This window comes from Stenella coeruleoalba (genome assembly GCF_951394435.1).
Source record: "Stenella coeruleoalba genome assembly, chromosome: 6".
NCBI classification, from domain to species: Eukaryota; Metazoa; Chordata; class Mammalia; order Artiodactyla; family Delphinidae; genus Stenella; species Stenella coeruleoalba.
In genome coordinates this window covers 106167928-106193711 of record NC_137151.1, presented here as the reverse complement: position 1 = coordinate 106193711, position 25784 = coordinate 106167928, and the positions used below count along the sequence as shown (strand labels likewise).

General features: G+C 38.5%; 1 protein-coding gene and 1 long non-coding RNA gene across 4 annotated transcripts in view; one reads left to right on the top strand and one right to left on the bottom strand.

Annotated features, from left to right (window-relative positions):
• Nucleotides 1-6: 6 nt before the first annotated feature.
• Nucleotides 7-18352, bottom strand: LOC307187799. The gene is made up of 3 exons (XR_013828705.1): nt 18243-18352; nt 17709-18010; nt 7-64 (listed from the first exon to the last, which is right to left on the bottom strand). It is a non-coding gene; the product is annotated as an uncharacterized lncRNA (long non-coding RNA).
• ABCA12 (ATP binding cassette subfamily A member 12) overlaps nt 17863-25784 on the top strand; it is a gene marked incomplete at its 5' end in the record, with an annotated part of 280846 nt that continues 272924 nt past the window's right edge. For 2 of the 3 annotated variants that reach the window (XM_079924327.1, XM_079924329.1), the window contains 3 exons: nt 17863-17983; nt 18665-18789; nt 19402-19424. In XM_079924327.1, coding sequence (XP_079780453.1) covers nt 18711-18789; nt 19402-19424 — 102 coding nt within the window. Of the gene's footprint in view, nt 18280-18664; nt 18790-19401; nt 19425-25784 lie in introns of all 3 variants that reach the window. The other variant, XM_079924328.1, reaches the window with a different exon arrangement.

The window sequence follows — 25784 nt, the reverse complement described above, 5'->3', positions numbered from 1 at the left end:
GACCGTGGGTTCAAGTCCCAATCTGAGTTGCACGGTTTCACTAGGGGTGTTCTGAAATGTAAAGCTGGCAAACATACAAAGAATGAATTAGAAGAGCTGTAATCAGAAAAACCACTTAAGAAATCACACAAACCCTAATCAAAGACCTGAAAGCATGGAAAAGGAGAGATTGATTGGAGAGAAAATCAGGGGTAAAACCTACAGCACATGGAGATGAACTGCATAAGGGAAACATGAAGTAGAAAGAAATAAGGGAGGCTCCACTGTTTCTAGCTTGGCCATCTGAGTTGCTGGTGAAGCAAATCACTAACATTAAAAGAGAGAGAGAGAGAGAGAGAGAAAGAACAGTTTGGGTGTGTGTCTATTTTTATTTGAGGTCAACGTGAGCATTTGGGTAAATCTGCATTTCTGTTACCAAGGCTGTTGCGCCAGATCCTACCGCAGCCCCTCCCTCGAATGGAAACCAATTATTCATATATTCTTATATAATTATATTCAATTATATTCTAAGTTTCAGGAGGAAGCTGAAAAGAGAAGAAAAACAAGAACTAGTTAGAACCATCTACACCGCAGATGGTGGAAGATTTGACTTCCAGTAGACCTTGAGCCTCATTATAGGATCATTGTAACACATTAGTATGCTAAGTGACACATCCACCATTGCCATGACAACAACCCCAAAAGCCCATACAAAGACTGAAAAGGAGTGTTGCATCATTCCAAACCACACCCCTGTTCTTGGATAACTCATGAATATTCCTCCCATTTTTTTCCAATTCCCTTGCTTTTACCTCAACCTTCCTACATATTTGGTGTCTCCGCCCGAATTGGGTTGAGAAGTTGATTTGTGAACTAGGTTCCTGCTTCTCTATTCTTTGGCTATTGAATAAAAGCTTGTACTGTTCCAGTCTCAGCATTTGCTGTTGGCTGCGTGAATTGGAAAAACAACTTCCCTGGCCGAGACAAGGGGTCTTGGCTTGGGGCTAGGACCCTGGCATGTGTCTAGTTGACCAATTTGGTAACATATCTAGATGTTGATTTTGAAGTATAAATAACAAAATGAAAATATACAGTAAGTTTTTGGGAATACAAATGCAAATCAGGAATGGACCTGAGGCTAAAGATAAATAGATTTGGAAATTTAATGCCACTGAAGTAGCAGTTTAAGTCTGAAAGATGATAAACTGGCTTACTTAGGCCCAGCAAATAGCTTAAGTCAGAAGGCCAAAGAAAGAAAATAAGCAAACACTTAATGCCCTAGAGCGCATGTGGATTTTAACCATTTAGCCTTCGTATAATTAATACAATGGCTGATAGAGTAATACAAAATTGGTATTACGGCAAGTGTTCATCTGGTGAATACTTATTGAAGATGATATTCATTCACTCACAAATTCATTCAAAAAATATTTACTGGTGGCTTACTACGCAAGGAGGATGCAAAGGTGGACCAAACAGATTAAAAAAAAGAAATCTCTGCCATCACAGAGTTTATATCTCAGAGGAGGAGATGATAGTCAATAAACAACAGAAATGCATAAAATGTACAGTGTGTTGGATACGGAGACACTTCATCCCTGCGGGAAAAAATAAAGCAGGGAAGAGGGTAGGACAGAAGAGACCTGCAATGTTAAGTAGGCTCATCAGAGAATTTCATACTGAGAAGGTACATTTGACTAAAGAACTGATGATGGGGGAGGGGTAGGAAGTCATAAGGTATTTGGCAGAGACTATTCCAGGCAGAGAGAATAGCAAGTGCAGCGGCCCTGCATAAGGGTGGGCCTGTCAGGTTTAAGGAATGGCAGGGAGGGCAGTGTGGCTGCAACAGAGGGAGCAATACTAAGAAAGAAGGAGCAATGTCAGCAGTCAGATTGTACAGGGCTTTCTGGGCCACTGTAAAGACTTTGGCTTTTACAACGAGACGGGAAGCTGCTGGAGAGCTTTGAGCAGGAGTGAGGTCTAGCTTGTGTTTTAACATGTTCACTCTAGTTGTGCAAGAGTGAAGGTGAAAGCAAGGAGTTCCCTAGAGAGACTCCCTGTGCTATGCGGCTGTTTCCCACTAGCTAACTATTCTACATTTGGTAGTGTATATATGTCGATGCTACTCTCACTTTGCCCCAGCTTCCCCCTCCCCTCGTGTCCTTAAGTCCATTCTCTATGTCTACGTCTTTATTCCTGACCTGCCTCTAGGTTCATCAGTACCATTTTTTTTTTTTGAGATTCCATATATATGTGTTAGCATATGGTATTTGTTTTTCCCTTTCTGACTTACTTCACTCTGTATGATTGACTCTAGGTCCATCCACCTCACCACAAATAACTCAGTTACATTTCTTTTTATGGCTGAGTAATATTCCATTGTATATATGTGCCACATCTTCTTTATCTATTCATCTGTCGATGAACTAATACCTTTTAAATAAGTAAGTGTTTGCTAGAAGAAGAGATAGGGGAGTAGAGACTGTATTCAAGAGAGGAGAAACCAGTATGTGCAAAGGTCAAGAAGGGAAGATTACCATCTACGGACAAAAGTGGAAGAAGCCTTGTATATCTCAAATGTAGAAAGTAAGGGGCAGAGGTATAGCTGGGGTATTGGAATGGGTCTATTGGAATAGTGAATTTTAGTCTTATTTCTAAGGGTAATGATAATAAGCAACTGAAGAGTTTTAAGTAAGGAATCAACTCAACAGATTTGAATTTAAAAAAAAAACCTTCTGTTTGCTGTGTGGAAAATAGTTTGGAAGGAAACTGGAGGGGATGTAGGCAATGACAAAGAGAAATTGATAGTAATTTAGATTAAGGTAGTGACAATAGTGACGGAGAAAAGTGAATAGACTCAAGTAATGTTTAGGAGGTAGAATCAATAGCATCAGTGAATGACAGGATGTGGCAAATGAGAGAAGAAAGAATCTTAGATAACTACAGTTTTCTCTTTTGAGTAACTGCCATTAACTGAGATGGGGACACTGATAAAAGGACAGGTGACAGTGGGGGGGTGGTTGTGGTGGGAGAGGGTGGGAGATAAGGAACTCTGTTTAGGACATATTACATTGGAGGTTTCTGACAAAGTTAATGGAAATGACAAAGAGAAGTCTGGCTTGGAGATGTCAGTCTGGCCCCTCAGCGTATCAATGGTAGTGAAATTTCCCTGGATGAGGAAATTTGGGGAAGGGGATTGCTGAGTGAAAAGAGGACTTTGGACAAAGTGTTCAGGACAAAGCTTAAGATGTCATGAAAGCCAAGGACAGAAAGTAAAAAAAGCTGTCAAATATTTTAACTATTGTTGGAAAGCAACACGAAGACCTAAAAGTGACTGTTGCGATTAGCATTGTTGTCATAGTCAAGGTCAATCGTGGTGTTGGTAAGATCAGCTTCAGTGGAGTGGTGGTAGCAGAAGCCAGGCAGGAGGAAGAATGCCAGGCAATACTGAAATGCGTCCGATGTTGATGATGGTGAATTTATAGAGATTGTTGAAATACGTGATTTTCCTCTAGCAGCTTGGTAGTCCTCATACAGACACAAAGAAGGCAGATGGTTCATTTCATCCAGGATTGGGGTTTTGACAGGAGGATGAGAAAAGAACAGGAGTCAATGGACTTTGGCATTTTGGTAAGTGTGACTGACTTGATGGGCCATGAAATATAAGCTGGGTAGGGAGAGAAGTAAAAGCCAAGAGGAAGGCTGTAGCATGTGAAGATGAAGAACAGTTAGGGGTCATGGAAACCTGGAAGGATGGAAGCACTGTTTTAGAGAGTGGAGTTATAGGGTGGAGCAGTCTTGGGTATTGACAATATTCAGAGTGTTACCATGGGAGTGGGAAGTTAAAGTGGAGTGTGGGGAAGGTCATTGGGATGCCCAGGACTGTGCCAGTTTATGTCTCTTCTCCTAGGGTACTTGTTAATACCACCAACTTTTACTTTCAAAAGCATGCCTATTTGGACAGTAAATTGTATGGTCCAAATGAAGTTTTATCATTTTGATAATAACTGAATAATATGTAACTCTATAAGAAATACCAATTCTAGTAATATATTAGGTAGGAATTTCTTAAAGGCAGTTATAATCGATTATGTTCATAAATTTGTATTACATTTAACATTTTCAGGTATCTTTTTTCATTTTGGCAGTTACTTTAGCTCCTCTAGATATTTAAGGAATTTAAAATTGAAGTCAAATTATTATTTTCAATATTGATACTAAGAATTGATTCAGACAAGAATCAACAGCAAAAACAGGGCTCCAGCTACTATGCAGTGCCTTTTTAGATAATGGACATTCTGGGCTAAGATTTACAAAAAAGTCCTTTAGTTTTTATTTAGTTTTGATGATCGAAGTTCCTTTTCCAATCACCTGCTGAGTAGACCAGTCCACAGTTGGAATTGGCCTTTTCCTTGTCAGTCTTCCTATCTTATTCCTCCCAGATATAACTGCCTGGATTTTCAAGTGTCTGCTAATGCCCTGGGTCTTTCTGGTCATCCCATCCAACTACTGAGTTCCTCTGCCACTTATCTTTGATTACTGGTGTCACACATTTGTCAGAACTGGGGCTGAAGATTACCACTTAACCTCAGCCTCCATGATATTTTACCCTTGGCTAAATAGTCACCATCAGTTTTTGTAGATTTTATACAGTTTTCTCAGTACCTGAACTGCTGCTATCCTATGTTTTCAAAAATAAGATATCAATAATGAATTAATCCCAAGATAAAACAAATAGTTTTTATGTTATTTTTTTCTTCTAAAGGCTTTCTTGATCACTCCCTTTCCCACGTAGTTTAATTCTTTCTTCTCTGATCCTGGAGCTTACTTTAATTATAACACCTTTAACATTATACTGCATTAATTTCTTTGTAAAACTGTCTACCTCATTACATTTGATAGACAGGGACTATGTTTTATTTTTCTGTCTTTACCTGAATGCCTAATAAAATAACTAGTAAACAATAGGCATTAACCATCGAGCTTAAAAGATGGGGCTCTATGACCCTCTATGCTTAATCTTTGTCATCTCAAATTCATAGACACCATCACTCATTCACAGAGATCTTGGCACCAGGCTTACAGTCTTTCTACCTCAACTCCTATGATTATCTTGGTGACATCAATATCCCCATCAATGACCCATTCAATGTCCTGGTCTTTGAGGTCCTTGACTCTAAGTATAAAAAAGATATCTTGGGCTTCCCTGGTGGCTCAGTGGTTAAGAATCCGCCTGCCAATGCAGGGGACACAGGTTTGACCCCGGTCCAGGAAGATCCCACATGCCATGGAGCAACTAAGCCTGTGTGCCACAACTACTGAGCCTGTGAGCTACTGAGCCCCCTTGCCACAGCTACTGAAGCCTGTGCACCTAGGGGCCATGCTCTGCAACAAGAGAAGCCACAACGAGAAGCCTGCACACTGCAAGAAAGAGTAGCCCCCCGCTCGCTGCAACTAGAGAAAGCCTTCATGCAGCAACGAAGACCCAATGCAGCCAAAAATAAAAATAAATTAAAAAAAAGATATTTTAAAAACTCTAAATCAATACTAATTTTGTGGGCAAAATTTTCTGGGTAAAATTCCTTGGAATTTTCCTGGATTAACTCCTAACAAGATATTATTAAAACTGGTATACCAACGTGATTTCTACTTACTAATGGCATTGGAGCCAAGTGAAAAATATTCTTAGGTGAATCATAGCTTACTGCCCAAATCAGCACAGACCTGACAATCTCTGCCTTTTGAATTGGATTGTTTAGCCCATTCACATTTAATGTTATTATTGATATGTTTGAATTTATGTCTGCCATTTTGATATTTGTTTTCTATGTCTCATGTCTTGTTTTGTTCCTCTGCTCTTTCATTACTGTGTTCTTTTGGATTAAGTGGATATTTTCTAATGTACAATTTTAATTCCTTTATTGACTTTTAGTTACATTTTAAAGTCATTTTCCTCAGTGCTTGCTCTAGGGATTATGACGCACCTCTTAATTTATCAGAAATTACTTCAGATTTATACTAAGTTAATTCCAATGAGATATAGAAGACTTGCTCCATTATAGTTCCTTTTCTTGTTACAAATCCAACAATGCAGTGTAATAATCATGGTTTTATGTAATCATATGACCTTTGAAGAAATTAAGAAAAAATATATTTACCAAGTTTTTATGTTAACAATCTTATTAGCCATTTCCAGTACTTTTATTTCTTTTTGTGGATTTGAGTCACTGTCTGATTTCACTTCCTTTCCTCACTATAGCTTCCTTCTTCCTCACTTCTTTGTCTTGTTATTGTTAAATATACTATATCTTTATATGCTATCAGCCCCCAAATTCAATTTTTTAGGAATTATTTTATGCTATTTAAAAAAAAAGTCAATTAGGAGAAGACAAATTAAATTATACTATCTTTTGTAGTTACTACATAATTGCTTTTACTGGTACTCTTTGTTTTTTCATGTGCATTCGGATTACACTCTGATGTTACTTCCTTTCTGTCTAAAGAAATTCATTTCGTATTTTTTGCAAGGTGGGTCTGCTAGCAGCAAATTTTTTCAGTCTGTTTATCTGGGAATATCTTTCTTTCTGTCTTCATTTTCAGATGGTAGTTTTCCTACATGTAGGATTCTTGCTTGGCAACTTTTTTTTTTCTTTAAGTACTTTGAATATGTCCTAACTGTCCTCTGGTCCCCCTTGTTTTTGATAAATCAACTACTAATCCTATTGGAATTCTCTTGTACATGATGAATCATTTTCTTTTGCTGCCTTTAAGATTTTTCTCATTGTCTTTGGATTTTAACATTTGACTATGATATGCCTAGCTGCGGATGCCTTTGGTTTTACCCTACTTAGAGTTCATGTGTAAATTAACGTTTTCATCAAATTTGGGAAGTTTTCAGACATTATTTCTTCAGATATTTATTTCTGTACCCATCTCTCTCTCCCCTTCCTCTAGTATGTCCATTATACACATGCTGGCATGTATAATGGTGCCCCATATTTTCTAAGGTTCTGTTTATTTTTTTCATTCTCTTTTCTTTCTGTTCTTCAGATTGTATAATCTGTATGGATCTATCTTTAAGTGCACTCATTGTTTCTCTGCCAGCTCTTATCTACTGTTGAATGCCTCTAGTGAATATATCATTTCCATTATTGTATTTTTCAACTCTAGAATTTTCATTTCATTCTTTTTAAAATAATTTCTATCTTTTTATTAATATTATTATTTCAATGAATTTTCATCATACTTTAATTCTTTAAACATGATTTCTTTTAGTTCTTTGAACATATTTACAATAACTACTTTAAAGTTTTGCCTGCTATCCCAAATTTGGGCTTCCTCAAAGGTAATTTCTGTTGTCTGTTTTGTTTTGTTTTTTAAACTAGGACACTTTTGTGAGTGAAAGTCATTGTTATTTAATAAATACACTGGGGCAAAATGAATAAACTCTCATGGTCCTGGTAAAACTGGGATGTAAGGTTACACTTAAAATGCAATGTGACACTTGATAAACTTGACAAATTGAGATTACCAATATTTCCTTCTGGATTTCTATATCCAGAAATGATGTATTTCTGAGACACATAAATCTTTGTTCAGAAAGGAATATATAAGTTTAGGAACTTGACTTGATATAGATAAATACCTTGATACTTTCTATTGGGGAAAATCCTAAAAGTCAAAAATTAGAAAGTGTGCTTACAGTTACTGCGTGTGGCACATCCTTGGTTTCCTACTCAAAATTTCACTTCCCCCTACTTCTTATTGGCAGAACCTCAATTTTATTCCAGTTTACCCCTTTAAGAAGATCATATACTTATGGAAGGAGCTTTTAATTATAATCACATTTCCCTTGGCAGTGATGGGTTTATGGGTGCATATATGATCAATTTTGGGGATAATAAGACATGCAGAAGATCTATTGGAGGGTCTTTCTAAAAATCTCTTAGAGGCTCAAGGAAGACGTAACCCCTTTTCTTCTGTGGGATAGGACTCTTAGAGCATGGCAACAACCTTTTAACTACCTCTTTTAACTATAAGATCTACCTTGAGGCCAAAGAAAGATGAGAGTAGTCTGCGCTTTTGATGCCATCATGACGCCTCTGAATTAAGCAAATCTTGAGCCACTCCCACATTCAAACTTCTTATTGAGTAAGTCAATGTCTTTTTTTTTTAAGCCAGTTGATTTCGAGTCTTCTATACAAGTATTTTAAAATGTTCTAAGAGATTTTTAAAAATTAAAAATTTGTTTCAGAAAGAGACTAGCAAAGGATAGGACTCATTCACACTTAACACAGTGTGTGGTTGACTTGAACTGTCTCATCCTGGTCTGTCCAATATGGTAGCCACTAGCTACATATGACTATTGAGCACTTGAAATGTGCCTAGTCTGAACTAAGAGGTCTGTAAGTGTAAAATAAACACCATCATTTGAAGACTTAGAACAAAAATAATAAGACATATAAAATATGTCTAATAATTTTAATAGATTACATGTTTAAATGACAATATTTAGGACATATTGGGTTAAATAAAATATATTACTTAAATTAATTTTACTTTTTTTCCTTTTTACTTTATTTTCAGGATATTTTTTGATGTGGACCATTTTTAAACTCTTTATTGAATTCGTTAAAATATTGCTTCTGTATTATGTTTTGGTTTTTTGGCCACGAGGCATATGGGATCTTAGCTCCCCCACCAGGGATGGAACCCACGCCTCCTGCATTGGAAGGCAAAGTCTTAACCACTGGACCACCAGGGAAGTCCCTCTTTTTCCTGTTTTTAATGTGACTATTAGAAAATTGAAAAAACTTATGTAGTTTCCATTATATTTCTACTGAACAGCCCTGATCTAGACAAAATCAAAGAATTGTCACATCACTTGCCAATTGGGGTAAGGTACAGAATTCCTTGACATGCATTATACTTGAAGCTTTATATACAATTTATATAGCAACATTCAAACATAAATTGCAAATTTTAGGAATTATCTGAAATTAGAAATGTGGTATACTTGATTTTGTCAGAATTCTTAGAATTTCCAGAGACTTAGGATTGATTATAGAAAATCTAGTCTACCTAAATTCAGGATTTAGGTACCATATCTTTCAGATGTATTCTTCATATCTTCCTCCTGTCTCTGAGATATTAAATAATGTTCAGGGAAAATGTATGTTGTATTACTTCAATTCTCTAGATCAGAAATCTAAGTTCCTCTGAGTCTAAAATCCTAGATTTTGAGTTCTGTGATAAGGAATGTTTCTAACAACAGAAAAAGCTAAATTAAAATTTGACTTTAAAAACCTAGTCTTCATTAGAAAAAAATAGATATAGAACACAGCTTGATAGAGACTCTCCTTATGTTCCTATAGGACTTAAAGGAAGTGCCTTTTTTTCTCATGCTGAAAAGTGATCATCATGTGAAAGTGTTGTTTCCTTTCAGGGTTGCTTGCCAACATGCCAGTTTTTAAATTTGGAAATAAAATAGTTGAATATATGTTACTGAACACAAGTTTGTGTGTCTGATGCACAGTGAGGCCAAACAAACTGAAATGTTGGAGTTTGGAGCAGAGAAAGGTTTATTGCAGGGCCAAGCAAGGAAAACGGATGGCTCATGCTCAAAAACCCCGAACTCGGGGCTTCCCTAGTGGTGCAGTGGTTGAGAGTCCGCCTGCCGATGCAGGGGACACAGGTTTGTGTCCCTGTCTGGGAAGATCCCACATGCCACGGAGCGGCTGGGCCCGTGAGCAATGGCTGCTGAGCCTGCGCGTCCGGAGCCTGTGCTCCGCAACGGGAGAGGCCACCACAGTGAGAGGCCCACGTACCGCAAAAAAAAAAAAAAAAAAAAAAGACACAGGCTTGCTGAATGGATACAAAAACAAGACCCATATGTATGCTGTCTACAAGAGAACCACATTAGACCTAGGGACACATACAGACTGAAAGTGAGGGGATGGAAAAAGACATTCCATGCAAATGGAAATCAAAAGAAAGATGGAGTAGCAATACTCATATAAGATAAAATAGACTTTAAAATAAAGAATGTTACAAGAGACAAGGAAGGACACTACATAATGATCAAGGGATCAATCCAAGAAGAAGATATAACAATTATAAATATATATGCACCCTACATGGAGCACCCCAATACATAAGGCAACTGCTAACAGCTATAAAAGAGGAAATCAACAGTAACACAGTAATAGTGGGGGAGTTTTAACACCTCACTTACACCAATGGACAGATCATCCAAAATGAAAATAAATAAGGAAACAGAAGCTTTAAATGACATAGTAGACCAGGTAGATTTAATTGATATTTATAGGTTATTCATTCTATCCAAAAACAGCAGATTACACATTCTTCTCAAGTGTGCATGGAACATTCTCCAGGATAGATCACATCTTGGGTCACAAATCAAGCCTCAGTAATTTGAAGAAAATTGAAATCATATCAAGCATCTTTTCTGACCACAATGCTATGAGATTACAAATGAATTATATGGAAAAAAATGTAAAAAACACAAACACATGGAGGCTAAACAACACGTTACTAAATAACCAAGAGATCACTGAAGAAATCAAAGAGGAAATCAAAAAATACCTAGAGACAAATGACAAAGAAAACACAACGATCCAAAACCTATGGGATGCAGCAAAAGCAGTTCTAAGAGGGAAGTTTATAGCTATACAAGCCTACCTCAAGAAACAAGAAAAATCTCAAATAAACAATCTAAACTTATACCTAAAGGAACTAGAGAAAGAAGAACAAACAAAACCCAAAGTTAGCAGAGGGAAAGAAATCATAAAGATCACAGCAGAAATAAATGAAATAGAAACAAAGAAAACAATAGCAAAGATCAATAAAACTAAAACCTGGTTCTTTGAGAAGATAAACAAAATTGATAAACCATTAGCCAGACTCATCAAGAAAAAGAGGGAGAGGACACAAATTAATAAAATTAGAAATGAAAAAGGAGAAGTTACAACAGACACCGCAGAAATACAAAGCATCCTAAGAGACTACCAGAAGCAACTCTATGCCAATAAAATGGACAACCTGGAAGAAATGGACAAATTCTTAGAAAGGTATAACCTTCCAAGACTAAACCAGGAAGAAATAGAAAATATGAACCCACCAATCACAAGTAATGAAATTGAAACTGTGATTAAAAATCTTCCAACAAACAAAAGTCCAGGACCAGATGGCTTCACAGCTGAATTCTTTAAAACATTTAGAGAAGAGCTAACACCCATACTTCTCAAATTCTTCCAAAAAATTGCAGAGGAAGGAACATTCCAAAACTCATTCTATGAGGCCACCATCACCCTGATACCAAAACCAAAGATGTCACAAAGAGAGAAAACTGCAGGCCAATATCACTGATGAACATAGATGCAAAAATCCTCAACAAAATACTAGCAAAGAGAATCCAACAACACATTAAAAGGATCATACACCATGATCAAGTGGGATTTATCCCAGGGATGCAAGGATTCTTCAATATATGCAAATCAATCAATGTGCTACACCATATTAACAAACTGAAGAATAAAAACCATATGATCATCTCAATAGATGCAGAAAAACCTTCTGACAAAATTCAACACATATTTATGATAAAAACTCTCCAGAAAGTGGGCATAGAGGGAACCTACCTCAACATAATAAAGGCCATATACGACAAACCCACAGCAAACATCATTCTCAATGGTGAAAAACTGAAAGCATTTCCTCTAAGATCAGGAACAAGACAAGGATGTCCAATCTCACCACTATTATTCAACATAGTTTTGAAAGTCCTAGCCACAGCAATCACAAAAGAAAAAGAAATAAAAGGAATACAAATTGGAAAAGAAGAAGTAAAACTGTCACTGTTGCAGATGATGTGATACTATACATAGAGAATGCTAAAGATGCCACCAGAAAACTACTAGAGCTAATCAATGAATGTGGTAAAGTGGCAGGATACACAATTAATGCACAGAAATCTCTTGCAGTCCTACACACTAATGATGAAAAATCTGAAAGAGAAATTAAGGAAACACTCCCATTTACCACTGCAACAAAAAGAATAAAATACCTAGGAATAAACCTACCTAGGGAGACAAAAGACCTGTATGCAGAAAACTATAAGACACTGATGAAAAAAATTAAAGATGATACCAACAGATGGAGAGATGTACTATGTTCTTGGATTGGAAGAATCAATATTGTGAAAATGACTATACTACCCAAAGCAATCTACAGATTCAATGCAATCCCTATCAAATTAACAATGGCATTTTTTACAGAACTAGAACAAATCATTTTAAAATTTGTATGGAGACACAAAAGACACCGAATAGCCAAAGCAGTCTTGAGGGAAAATAACAGAGCGGAAGGAATCAGACTCTCTGACTTCAGACTATACTACAAATCTACAGTAATCAAGACAATATGGCACTGGCACAAAAACAGAAACATAGATCAATGGAACAAGATAGAAAGCCCAGACATAAACCCATGCACCTATGGTCACCTAATCTATGGCAAAGGAGGCAAGGATATACAATGGAGAAAAGACAGTCTCTTCAATAAGTGGTGCTAGGAAAACTGGACAGCTACATGTAAAAGAATGAAACTAGAACACTCCCTAACACCATATACAAAAATAAACTCAAAATGCATTTGACCGGACACTATAAAACTCTTAAAGGAAACGATAGGAAGAACACTCTTTGACATAAATCACAGCAAGATCTTTTTTGATCCACCTCCTAGAGTAATGGAAATAAAAACAAAAATAAACAAATGGGACCTAATGAAACTTCAAAGTTTTTGCACAGCAAAGGAAACCATAAACAAGATGAAAAGACAACCCTCAGAATGGGAGAAAATATTTGCAAATGAGTCAACGGACAAAGGATTAATCTACGAAATATATAAACAGCTCATGCAGCTCAATAATAAAGAAACAAACAACCCAATCCAAAAATGGGCAGAAGACCTAAATAGACATTTCTCCAAAGAAGACATACAGATGGACAAGAAGCACATTAAAAGCTGCTCAATGTCACTAATTATTAGAGAAATGCAAGTCAAAACTACAATGAGGTATCACCTCACACCAGTTAGAATGGGCATCATCAGAAAATCTACGAACAACAAATGCTGGAGAGGGTGTGGAGAAAAGGGAACCCTCTTGTACTGTTGGTGGGAATGCAAATTGATACAGCCACTATGGAGGACAGTATGGAGGTTCCTTAAAAAACTAAAAATAGAATTACCATATGATCCAGCAATCCCACTTCTGGGCATATAGCCAGAGAAAACCATAATTCAAAAAGACACATGCACCCCAATGTTCATTGCAGCACTGTTTACAATAGCCAGGTCATGGAAGCAACCTACATGCCGATCGACAGACGAATGCATAAAGAAGATGTGGTACATATATACAATGGAATATTACTCAGCCATAAAAAGGAACAAAATTGAGTCATTTGTTGAGACGTGGATGGATCTAGAGACTGTCATACAGAGTGAAGTAAGTCAGAAAGAGAAAAAGAAATATAGTACGTTAACTCATGTGTATGGAACCTAGAAAAATGGTACAGATGAACCGGTTTGCAGGGCAGAAGTTGAGACACAGATGTATAGAACAAACATATGGACACCAAGGGGGGAAAGTCACGTGGGGGTGGGGATGGTGGTGTGCTGAATTGGGCGATTGGGATTGACATGTGCACACTGATGTGTTTAAAATTGATGACTAATAAGAACCTGCTGTATAAAAAAATAAATAAAATAAAATTCAAAAATTAAAAAAAAAAACAGTAGAGAAAAGACTCCATGTGCTCAATTATAAGGTGAAACACAATTGTCATCTGTCTCCTTTCCCCACCAAAGCATCTAGTTTAGGATTAAGATTAAATATCAGACCCAAGAGATCCAACAGTGCCTCTATTTATTATTGAATCTGAATGTCAAAAGAACTTCCAAGCAGAAGAATTACTTCAGCATAGCATCAATATAATTTATTTTCACTTTTTTGTCATTAAATATTAAGGGATGTCAACTGTAAATTAATATAATTTTTAAGTTTGTTTTGCTTAATCCAAACATAATCTACTTGGGCTCTTTGATAGCAAGTTTTCGATAAGCATTTAGGAACGTATCTCCTTTATTTGTTTTTTGGATGGATATAATAGCAGGAGAGCAGAGGGCAAGGACTAGGTCCTTGAAGCAACATAATAAAGAATAAGTATGATTTTTGTCTTCAGAAAAAATTTTTAACTTGTTTTGGCCAAAAATGAAAGGAATCTAGAAAAAGCTATGTTTAAATAAAATGATCAGTTTTCATTTTGAAGGATAATGCAAACTAGAAAGGGGCCAGAAGACCTACGGTTAACAGAGCACAAATGTAAGTGGACAAAGTACTCATGGTGCAAATTCATTTACAGGCTTCCTCCTTCCCACTAAAAATTCATGTTTGCTAAAATGTTAAGGACAAGGAGATGGGAATGGATAAAAGAAGGGCATTTAAGACATTTAAGCTTAACAAGCGCAGAGAAATGGAGAAATCTAAGAAAGTGCAATCACAGAAGAATAATTAAAACATTCTCTGCTCAGATTATTTTCTACATAATATTTATGCAATGAGTTCACGCAGTTCTACACAGAATATTAAGCATATCAAAAGAAAAGCATCACCTCAAAGAGTAATGAAAGCAAAGATGATTTATTTCTAGAACAGTGCCCCCACGAGAACATGCCACCACTAGTGAGCAGCAAAGGTTGTTCCCTGGGACATCAACATCAACTTGCAATCTCAAAGTCAAAGATAATCAACTATATTTGCATAATGTTTTCAGGTTTAAAAAGTGCTCCTATAGCTCATTTTCCTTATAACACAATGAGGGGCATTCTATTCTTATCCCCATTTTTCAGATGTAGAATGTGAAGGCCTCAAGGTCAGAAGCTCAAGGTCACGGTGCTAGAAAGTGATAGAGTTGAAACTATGTTTTCTACTCTAAAGTCTGTGCTTGGGCTAATAGTACAGAGAGTTAATGATAAAAGACACCCTCCTGGGAGCATGAATTATAGCCAAAAAGGAGCAACCACTGAATTTTTCAGGTGTACCATTGATTTTATATGTTTGTTTTTTTTTTTTTTTTGCTGTTAGGTAGGAGGAGAGGTATAACACTCCACATTAATTTTAAGTTGCATTCCAATTTTAGAAAATTAAAATAAAGTGTGTCATAAACTCATGTTTGTGTGTGTGCATGTGTGCACATGTATGTTGATAACCTCTTAAAGAAAGTGGTACAGCACATGAAAAAATGCTCAATATCACTAATTATTAGAGAAATGCAAATCAAAACTACAATGAGGTATCACCTCACAGCAGTCAGAATGGCTAGCATCCAAAAATCTACAAATAATAAATGCTGGAGAGGGTGTGGAGAAAAGGGAACCCTCCTACACTGTTGGTGGAAATGTAAATTGGTACAGCTACTATGGAGAACAGTATGGAGATTCCTTAAAAAACTAAAAATAGAGCTACCATATGATCCAGCAATCCCACTCCTGGGCATATACCCAGAGAAAATCATAATTCAAAAAGATACATGCACCGCAATGTTCATTGCAGCACTATTTATAATAGCCAGGACATGGAAGCAACCTAAATGTCCGTCAACAGAGAAATGGATAAAGAAGATGTGGTATATATATACCATAGAATATTACTCAGCCATAAAAAATAACGAAGTAGGGACTTCCCTGGTGGCGCAGTGGTTAAGAATCCGCCTGCCGGTGCAAGGGGCCACGGGTTCGATTCTTGGCCAGGGAAGATCCCACATGCCGTGGAGCAACTAAGCCTGTGTACCACAACTACTGAGCCTGCACTCTAGAGCCCACATGCCACAAATACTGAGCCCACGTGCTGCAACTACTGAAGCCTGTGTGCCTAGAGTCTGTGGTCTGAAGTAAGAGAAGCCACTGCAATGAGAAGCCCGTGCAACACAACAAAGAGTAGCTCCCACTCACCGCAGGTAGAGAAAGCCTGTGAGCAGCAACGAAGACCCAATACAGCCAAAAATAAATAAATAAAATAAATAAATTTATTTAAAAAAAAAAGAATGAAATAATGCCATTTGCAATAACATGGTTGGCCCTAGAGATTGTCATGTTGAGTGAAGTAAGTCAGACAAAGACAAATATGATATGATACCCCTTATACGTGGAATCCAAAAAAAAATGATACAAATGAACTTATTTACAAAACAGAAATAGGGTCACAGGTGTAGAAAACAAACTTATGTTTACCAAGGAGGAGAGGGGGGAGGGATAAATTGGGATTAACATATACACACTACTATAAATAAAATAGATAACTAAGAAGGACCTACCGTAAAGCACAGGGAATGCTATTCAGTGTTCTGTAATGGCCTATATGAGAAAAGAATATAGAAAAAGAGTGGATATATGTATATGTATAACTGATTCACTTTGCTGTACAGCAGAAACTAACACAACATTGTAAATCAACTATACTCTAATAAAAATTAATTTAAAAAATAAAGTGGTACAATGAGTCTGTACTCTTCTTATTCTTGGTCATGTCTTCCTAATTCTCTCTCCTCTTGTTTCATACTAAAGTGTGTTAATCCTGTATGTCATTGCTATAGGGCTAGTTCTTACTGAAATTTCAAAGTGATGCATACCAGATGATTCCTGACTCATTAGCAAAGTTAGAGAAGGATCCTAAGGTTTCCTTCCCTTCTCAAAAGCATTGACTCCTTTAAAAAAAAAAAAGCAACGCCCAATTTCAGGCGGGGTAGTAGTAGTGGTTGGTGTCAAAAGAGAAAATATTTTGCTTAAGTGGAATTTGCAGCACGGTTCATTAACACTGCGGGAGTGGATGTATTCTCCACCCTTATTTTGCATTCTTAAGAAGGCCCAGCTCTTTCTTGCCTTCCATGTATTTCCGTCTGCCAACGTTGACCAATTTTCAGTATGCAGCAAATATGGCTGCTTTGTCTCCAGGATTTTTGAAAGATTGAGAGGCCGTGGGCTAATATTGAAATGAAGGAACTGGATTAGATCATTTGACAGGTTCATTGATGCGACAAACATGTAAAGAATACCTACTATGTGCCGTACTAGATTGCTACTGGGAGCATTAAGGTAAGGAAATAGTTTTCAGACAAAACAAACAAAAATCCAAAACTTTCCAGCGACACATGGTAAGATCCAGACAGTACCAACATCAAACGCAAAATGGGCGTCAGCGGCTCCGCAGAAAATCCTTTCTCCCAGCTTCCTTATGTAAGGAAATACCTTTGACCCTTGAACAACTCGGGTTTAAATTGCACGGGTCCACTTTCACCAAGACTTGTTGGCCCTCCATATTCTCCGGTTGGCATTCGCATCCGCAGATTCGAAATTTCCATCCACAGTGGGTTGAATCCGCGGATGCGAAACCCGTGAATAGAGAGACCGGCCTGTGGACCCTGAACATGCGCAGATTTTGGTGCCCGGGCCTTCTGGAACCAATCCCCCGCCTTTACGCGAGGGTTGACTGTACTAGCAAAGCGCTGTTTTAACAAATAGTGCGTTATCCAGCCTCTCGACGATCCACAGCGTGTTGTGCCGAAAAACATGGGAACTGATCAGAGTGGGTTTGCAGTTGTCAGCCTCCCACGTAGTACCAGAGGATGCCCAGCACCCGCTCTCCTCACCTGTGTGGGGTCCCATCCCACACTAGCAGGGTTGGCCTGGCGACAGGACGCGGCAGAAGTGACGGGGCCGCTTCCATCCGGGACTGTCTGGCTTCTCCTCCCTCAGACGGCGAGCCGGCTGAGGCCGGCCCGTGCTGCGAGCGGCCCTGTGGAGAGGCCAGCGGCGAGGCGCTGAGCTGCGGCTCCTTCTCGGGCGGTGACCGCGCCTTCGGGGGACTGCGGCCTCCGCGAGGGACCCTGATCCTCAGCCCCCGCCGGATGTGGACCCACAAATGGTAATGAACGTCCGTTGTTTGAAGCTGCTAAAAATTGGGGAGTAGTTTGTTAACACACTAACAGAGCGGAAATAACTTTCTAGGCCCCCAAGAGAGCCGCTCCTGCCCGGGTGCCACGTGAGCAAACAGAAACTTAAAAGGGTCACTTTCAGGTCCCTGTCAGTGCCCGGCTTCACCAGAAACGCAGTCTAGGCGGTCAGCCAGTCCCCTCGCGCGGGCCACCGCTGGGCTCTGTTCTCGCGTCCTTGTTCCCACTCACCCCACACCCGCTTGGCTCTGTGGCCCCAGCCAATCAGGTATTTTCTGTTCGTCTCTTTCTGGTTCTTTATTCTTTGTCCTAGAAAAGCGTCCTGCCTTCCACTCCTTTTTTTTTTTTTTTTTGCGGTACGTGGGCCTCTCACTGTTGCGGCCCCTCCCGCTGCGGAGCACAGGCTCCGGACGCGCAGGCTCAGCGGCCATGGCTCACGGGCCCAGCCGCTCCGCGGCATGTGGGATCTTCCCGGACCGGGGCACGAACCCGTGTCCCCTGCATCGGCAGGCGGACTCTCAATCACTGCGCCACCAGGGAAGCCCCTTCCACCCCATTTTGCAGTTCTCTGAGAGGAGACTGTCCGCCTCATGAAGTGTTAGATAAAGGTGTTGCTATCACCTCAGTTGTCTTCTTTGATCACTTCTTAACAGCTTTTGGCAACGAGGAATGAGATCCGAAGCTGACTGCTAACAGCCTATGGGACAGCGAGACACAAGCGAGGCGCCTGCTGTATACCCTTTGAGTTCTCTGCCCCTCTCATCCTTAACAGCTGTGGGTAAGTGACTCTCAAATTGGAGCTCCACTCCCTTGAGTGAAGTTCTACAACACAAACACTCTCTCTCTATATATATATCTCTCTCTCCCAGAAAGTTCCTGGGTTTCTAGAAAGACTCCAGGGTAGTAGTATTGGGAGCCCCCAAAAGTGGTAGCCATTAAGGGACTCAATAACGCCTCAAGGTAAGTCCACAGTATAAACTGCTGGGGGACTTGGGAAAATAAATTAGGACAAGAAATTTGAACTGCTTTGAACATCAAAATCAAAATTTGGCAGAAAAGCATTGATTCCCAAAGCTTTTTTCCATCCCTGCACTTCCCCCCACCCCCAAGAATGCCTCACGTAGTCTTTACGTCTCATCAGTGCATCTGTATCTGACCACTTGTGGTCAAACACCTTGAAGTTGCCCTGAGTTTCTTTTTTTCTTCTCATACCCCACAGTATGAGAAATCCCATCAACACAGTAAATCCCATCAACTCTATCTTCAAATGTGTACAGAATCTAACCACTTTTTACAACTACCTATCTGGCCAAGTTATTGTCATCTCCTTCCTGGATTATTGCAACACCCTTGTAACTGGTTTTCCCATTTTCTACCCTTCCCCCTGCAGCTTATTCTCAACAGTGTGACCAGGTGGAGAAATCCTTTCAAAAGCGTATACAATCATCATTCATCTCTGCTCTAACCCTTCCAATGGCTTTCACTCTCACTTTGAGTAAAAGCAGAAGTATTTATAATGAGCCACAGACCTATACAATCTGGGCTCTTACTTTTCTTCCTCTTCCACTATTTACATTTTTGTCTGTTCCACTGCAACCACAGTGGAATCTCTGCTGCTGCTTCAACATTCCAGGCATGCATCCACTTTTAGGGCTCACTCCCTCTCCAGTCTCACATCTTTCCTCATTGTCAACTTTTCAGAGAGGCCATCCGTAACTGCACTTTTCATTCATTCCATCTCTATTTACTGAGCACCTATTCTGTGTCATGCAATGTTCTAAAATCTTGGGGTACAATAGTGACTCAGACAAAAATTCCTGCCTTCATGGAGTAAGAGAGGTTGCAGATAATAAGCAATGCACAAAATAAAGACGTAAATTCAACCTTAAATCTTATAGAAAAAGAAAGTATAGAATCCTTTACAGAGGATCAAAAATGACATGCTTCAGTGATCAAGGCAGGCCTCACTAAGAAAATGATGTTTAAGGAAAAACTTGAGGGAGAAGAGGGAGTTAGCTACTCAGGTATTTACAGAACCCTTCACATCCTTCTATACTTCCTTCCTCTTCCAGTTTTCTCTCTATGTAATATTACTGCCATCTAATATACTATAATTTTACAGATAAATGAGGTGATTTTATTAATGTATTATATCTTCCATAATTAAATAATGGGATAAAATTAGCTTCTGATAAGCCTCTGAGAGAAGCCTTCCTCATTTGAATATGTGTAAAATGTTGCTTGAAAAACTATGATCTTTTAGAGAGGACAGACTTTTGCAAAAATCAAGTATCAAATAGACTTTAGGGAACTTGTTTCCTTTGATATGAAATCCTGTTGGACTTGGTGTAGGAAATCAGTCTATAAAAATACCTGATTAGATGTAAGAATTCTTCATGACATTCAAGAGAGGATTCTCTCTCTCTCTTTCTCTCTTCCTTCCTCTCTCAGGTTTTGTCACATGGAACAGATAAACCAATTTCTTCTTTATGTACAGAGACCAAGGAAGGTTGAGTCCTTAGATACTGAAAGGAGAGTACGTTCTTTTTTTAAAAACCACCAAAAGCCTCTGGCAGAGGAAGAAGGGCTGTAGGGGTTTTTATCACTCTTAGAACTGGTTTGGTGAAAGGGAATACACATTCCCTGGAGAAGCCAAATAAGTTGGAGTGAATTAAATATAAGCTGAGGATAGGTCAGCCTCAGATGAAGGCTCCAGTATAACAACTGATGATTAAAGCAAAATACATTTTTCTATACAAGAGAAGCCCTAGCTATTAATAGTTTGGTGAATGAATTATTAAAACTAAGGGTGATCAATATTTTATGATCGATATTCTTCTTGTTTTTCATTAGTTTAAAAAAAAAAAGTCATTGGCTAGAGTCAGCTCTAGGTTTGACGTGTTTCTGAGCCCCCGTACCATGATAAAGGATGCTGCCAAACTGTGAAATATGGCTTGTACAGTTGGAGTTATTTGGGGGCCAATGCATTTGTGCTGCTTCATCCAGATTCTTACTAATCAATAGATCCCTCTTGTGACTAATAATCCATCATGAATTTGCAAGACTTGCTTCATCATCTGGGGATCATAAGGAGGCCTTGGGCTCATTAGCATAGGAACTAACAAGCTGAGCTAATTGGTCACACACTGCGGTAACTTACAACATGATCATTTATGGTATGCCAAAGATACAGTCTTAAAGCATGTTTATATCAAGGACACTTCAGTTTATTTGTAAAATTTAAAAATAAGAGCGATAGTAAATGGAATCGTATGTCATACTTCCCGGACATGAAGTTTGCAATACTGAACAATTTCCTAAAGGAATGTTTTTTACTTCTTTTGAATCAGTAACCCCTTTGTTAATAAACATAAAATTGTCATGCTCCATTTGCAAATCATTGCTATCACCTACACATTCCCACCAACCAAAATAAATCTATGATGCTTTATGTAGTCAGATATAAAATATTATAATATTGTTTGCTTTTACAAACTACAAATATACTTCCTGAAATGTCTGACATGTCCTTTCTTGTTCTTCTTCTGCCTGTTTTATCTCTAACCAACCAGGCTCAAAATTATAAACATATATCCTTTGATGTGATTTTTCTGCAAACGTATGCAGATTTAATGTATAATTTCAAAATATATATATAATTTGTATATAAGTAGATAGCATGGATCAAACTTTAATTAGTAGGTTAAAAACACCAGGCTAAATAAGAATATGAGATTGATACGTATAATAAGTAAAAAAGTAAACAAAAAGGAATCCTGAAATTAGATTGCTAAATTATATGTAAATCTGGCTACTAATGTTCTACATGGCAATAAACCATAACCTTCAGAGTCGCTTCTCTTCAGGACGAAAATCATTTGCAGTTGATCGGTTTCTGTAAGTTACACATCTAACTTCACAGAACTTAGACCCTAATGAGTAGTGATATTAAAAGATAACAGAACCATGTTTTCTCCAAATTTCTGGTAACTTTTTAAAATACAAGTTATAAAAATGTAAGCATATGATACAAATAGTAAATGATGAAGTGGTGGGGTTTTGGGCGCAAGCTTTTCCAGTGATTGTGTAATACCACGCCACCTTTCCCCGTCCATCTCCCCAAATCACTTTTTCCTAGAGTATTTTGGAAATTTTGCTCATCCTTCACCAGCTCCTGAGCGATCCTCTTGCCTCTTGCCTTTCTTGGCTCACTGTGCTTCCCATCTCATGTTGTTCTACTTTGGGACTGATCAGTACTCTTTTTGATGCTAACAGTGCTTACATATTCTGGAAACTAGGCCTCCCATGATTGCATGCAGAGGGGTAGATGAGCAACTGGCTGTACTTCCTTTCATTACTCCATTCCTTAGTTTCATCCTTTGCTACACTAGGCTGTGCAGATGTGTCCGTTTCACCTATTGTGTTGGGAAGAAAGAGAATTAGGACATAGAGAAAAATTTTAAACCGTGTGTTGCATGTCACTATTCCCATTTCCCAAGGGAAAAGCTCCCAAAGGCTCGAACCTTTGTGAAGGATTGCCTTTGTGGACACAATTCAGGTTCCTTCCTTGATCTCCTGCCCTCAATTCCGCATTTCTTGGTACCTGCTTTCTTCTTCATACCTATGCTGTGTGAACCTCTGATTCCCTTTCGGGAAACCCTCTCTATTCACCGGGATTTGTTTGATCTTCCTCTTCCATGTAATCTCTAGACATAATTAGCCACAGCATGACTTGCCTGAATATCTGAATTATTCAAGCTAGAATATCACCCCTGGGAGCTTCACCATGATAGTCTAAGGTGGGCACTAGTCTCCATGGCAAACCCCCTTCTCCATTCTCTCTTTCCTACTCCTCCTTCAGTGTTAAATAGAGATACACCATCTCATTGGAAGCCTCCCATTATCAAGTCTAATACACACAGACACACCTATTTCCCAAGGGGAAAGGTACTTTGTAGAGAGGAATAGAAATCTTTAGCTAAATATGACAATTGGCCAGGGTCTCTGCTCTCTTATATATGTATCACTTTATATTTATTACCCTGAGGGGTAATTGTTACCCTTTAACATAGTTTCTTCCAAACTATGCCTTTTCCAGGCACTCTTGGCCATCTGCCCTTGTTCTGTACCCTTTAATATAGAGGGAATTGAATAAACTTTGAAATGACCACATTAGTGAGAGTAGAGTAGAGCATCCCCATTTCACTTTCTTTTGAAGCAGAAGGAAGAGTCATAGAGGATTTCTTTTCCTCATGCCCGAGCATCATCTCTTCTGTGCCCAGGAATCAGCAAGGCAGTTCTTCTAGTTAAACTTACTCTTTTTGGAAAGAACATGGCAGAACGTTTTTAATCATTGTTATGGGTTGAACTGTGTCCCCTTAAATTATATTTTGAGGTCCTAACTCCCAGTACCTATTAATGTGACCTTATTTTGAAAGAGGGTCTTTGTAGATGTAATCAAATTAAAATTAGATCGGGCCCTAATCCAATATGACTGGTGTCCTTATAATAAGAAGAGGAGAAGACACACAGACACATAAACAGAGAGATGGCCAGGTGAAGATGGAGTCAGAGAATGGAGTTATGCTGCCAAAAGCTAAGGAGTGCCTAGGACTACCATAAGGTGAGAGAGGCGAGGACGGATCCTCCCCTGGAGACTTCAGAGGGACCATGGCCCTGCCAACCCCTTGATTTTGGACTTCTAGCCTCCAGAAATGTGGGGGAATAAATTTCTGTTGTGTGTATGTGTGTGTGTGTGTGTGTGTGTGTTTTGTTTTGTTTTTTTGGCCATGCCACACAGCTTGTGGGATTTTAGTTCTCCGACCAGGGATTGAATCCAGGCCCTCGGCAGTGAGAGCGCAGAGTCCTAACCACTGGATAGCCAGGGTATTCCCAGTTTCTGTTGTTTTAAACCTCTCAATCTGTGTTACTTTGTATGGTGGCCCTGGCAAACTAACAGAAGTATCATTGTCATCATCATCGTAGGTACTGTTCATGACATCTGCTGTGTGTCATTCAGTGTGCCATTTGCTTGACTGAGTCGTGTGCTAGATGGAAATGTAGGTTCTGGAGTCAGAGTCTGTGAGTTCAAATTCTGGCTCACACTAACTAAGGCAAGTTATGTAACTGTCACTTATTATTTCTATTATTTTCTCAAATCATTATAATAACCTTAAAAGGTAGATATTAATAGCCCATGTAACAGTAGAGCCTTCTGAGGCATAGAGAAATGAAGTTGGATATATTTTAAAACTTTTTATAATACTTTGAAATAATTTCAAATTCATAGAAAAATTACAAGAATAACACAAAGAACTCTCACATACTGTTCACTCAGACTCCCCAGGTGTTAACTTTTTTTTTACCACATTTGCCTCATTGTTAGCTTTGTCTCTATATAGTTTATATATATATATATATATATATATATATATATATATATATATTTTTTTTTTTTGTGTGTGTGTGTGTGGTACGCGGGCCTCTCACTGTTGTGGCCTCTCCCATTGTGGAGCACAGGCTCCGGACGCGCAGGCTCAGCGGCCATGGCTCACGGGCCCAGCCGCTCCGCTGCATGTGGGATCTTCCCGGACTGGGGCACGAACCCATGTCCCCTGCATTGGCAGGCAGACTCTCAACCACTGCGCCACCAGGGAAGCCCTATAGTTTATATATTTTATATTTTATTCCCTTGAGAAGTACAGACATGTGCTCTATTACCTCTTAATACTTTAATATGCAGTTCCTAACAAGAGCACTCTCCTGTCTAATGAAAGTTCAATCATGAAAATCAGGAAATTATGGTTGATACATTACCATGTTGGGTATTTTTTTAATTGAACAGTTTTATCTAACAATGACATACATACAGAAAAGTGCACAAATCATAGATACACAACTTAGTGAATTTCCACCAAGTGAACACATCTTTGTAACTACCAGACAGGTCAGGAAATAGATCACTGTTAGCACCCAAAAGCTCCCCACCCTGTGTCCCTTCCCAGTCACTTCCTGCTTCTCATCTGCCTCCTTCTCTTCCCCAAAGACTTTTTGACTTTTATCACCATGGATTAGTTTTGCCTGCTTTTGAACTTTATATAAATGGAATTACATAGCTGTCCTTTTCTTTTTTTTTTGATTTAAAAGACTGACTTCTTTCACTCAATGTTACGTATGTGAGGTTCATTCTCGTTGGTGGGTATATCTGTAATTTGCTTATTTCTTATTGCTGTATAGTATTTCCTTGTATGGATACATTCCAGCTTACCCATTTTACTGCCATTGGACATGTGGATTGTTCTTAGTGTTTGACTGTTAACATTTTTGTACATGTCTTTTGGTGCATATATGGGTACATTTCTGTTGGGTTTGTTACTAGGAGTGGAATTGTTAGGTCATAGGGTATGCATAAGTTAACTTTTAGTACATACTACCAAATAGTTTACCAACGTGACTGTACACTCTTCAGCAGTGTATGAGAGTTGCAGTTGCTTCCTATCATTACTAATACTTGGTGTTATTATTTTTAATTCTAGTCTCTCTAATGGGTATATAGTTGTATCTCATTGCGCTTTTAATTTGAATTACCCTGATGACTAGTGAATCTGAGAACCTTTTCATATATTTATAGACCACTTGAATAACCACTTTTGGGATGTATTTGGGGATGCTGGAGTTTAATTTTCCCCATCTGACCTCAAAATTGATTTTTTTAAGTTGTTATTCTAAACTCTTTTTATACATCATGGTGTAAAATTTTAGTTGGTCAGTAAG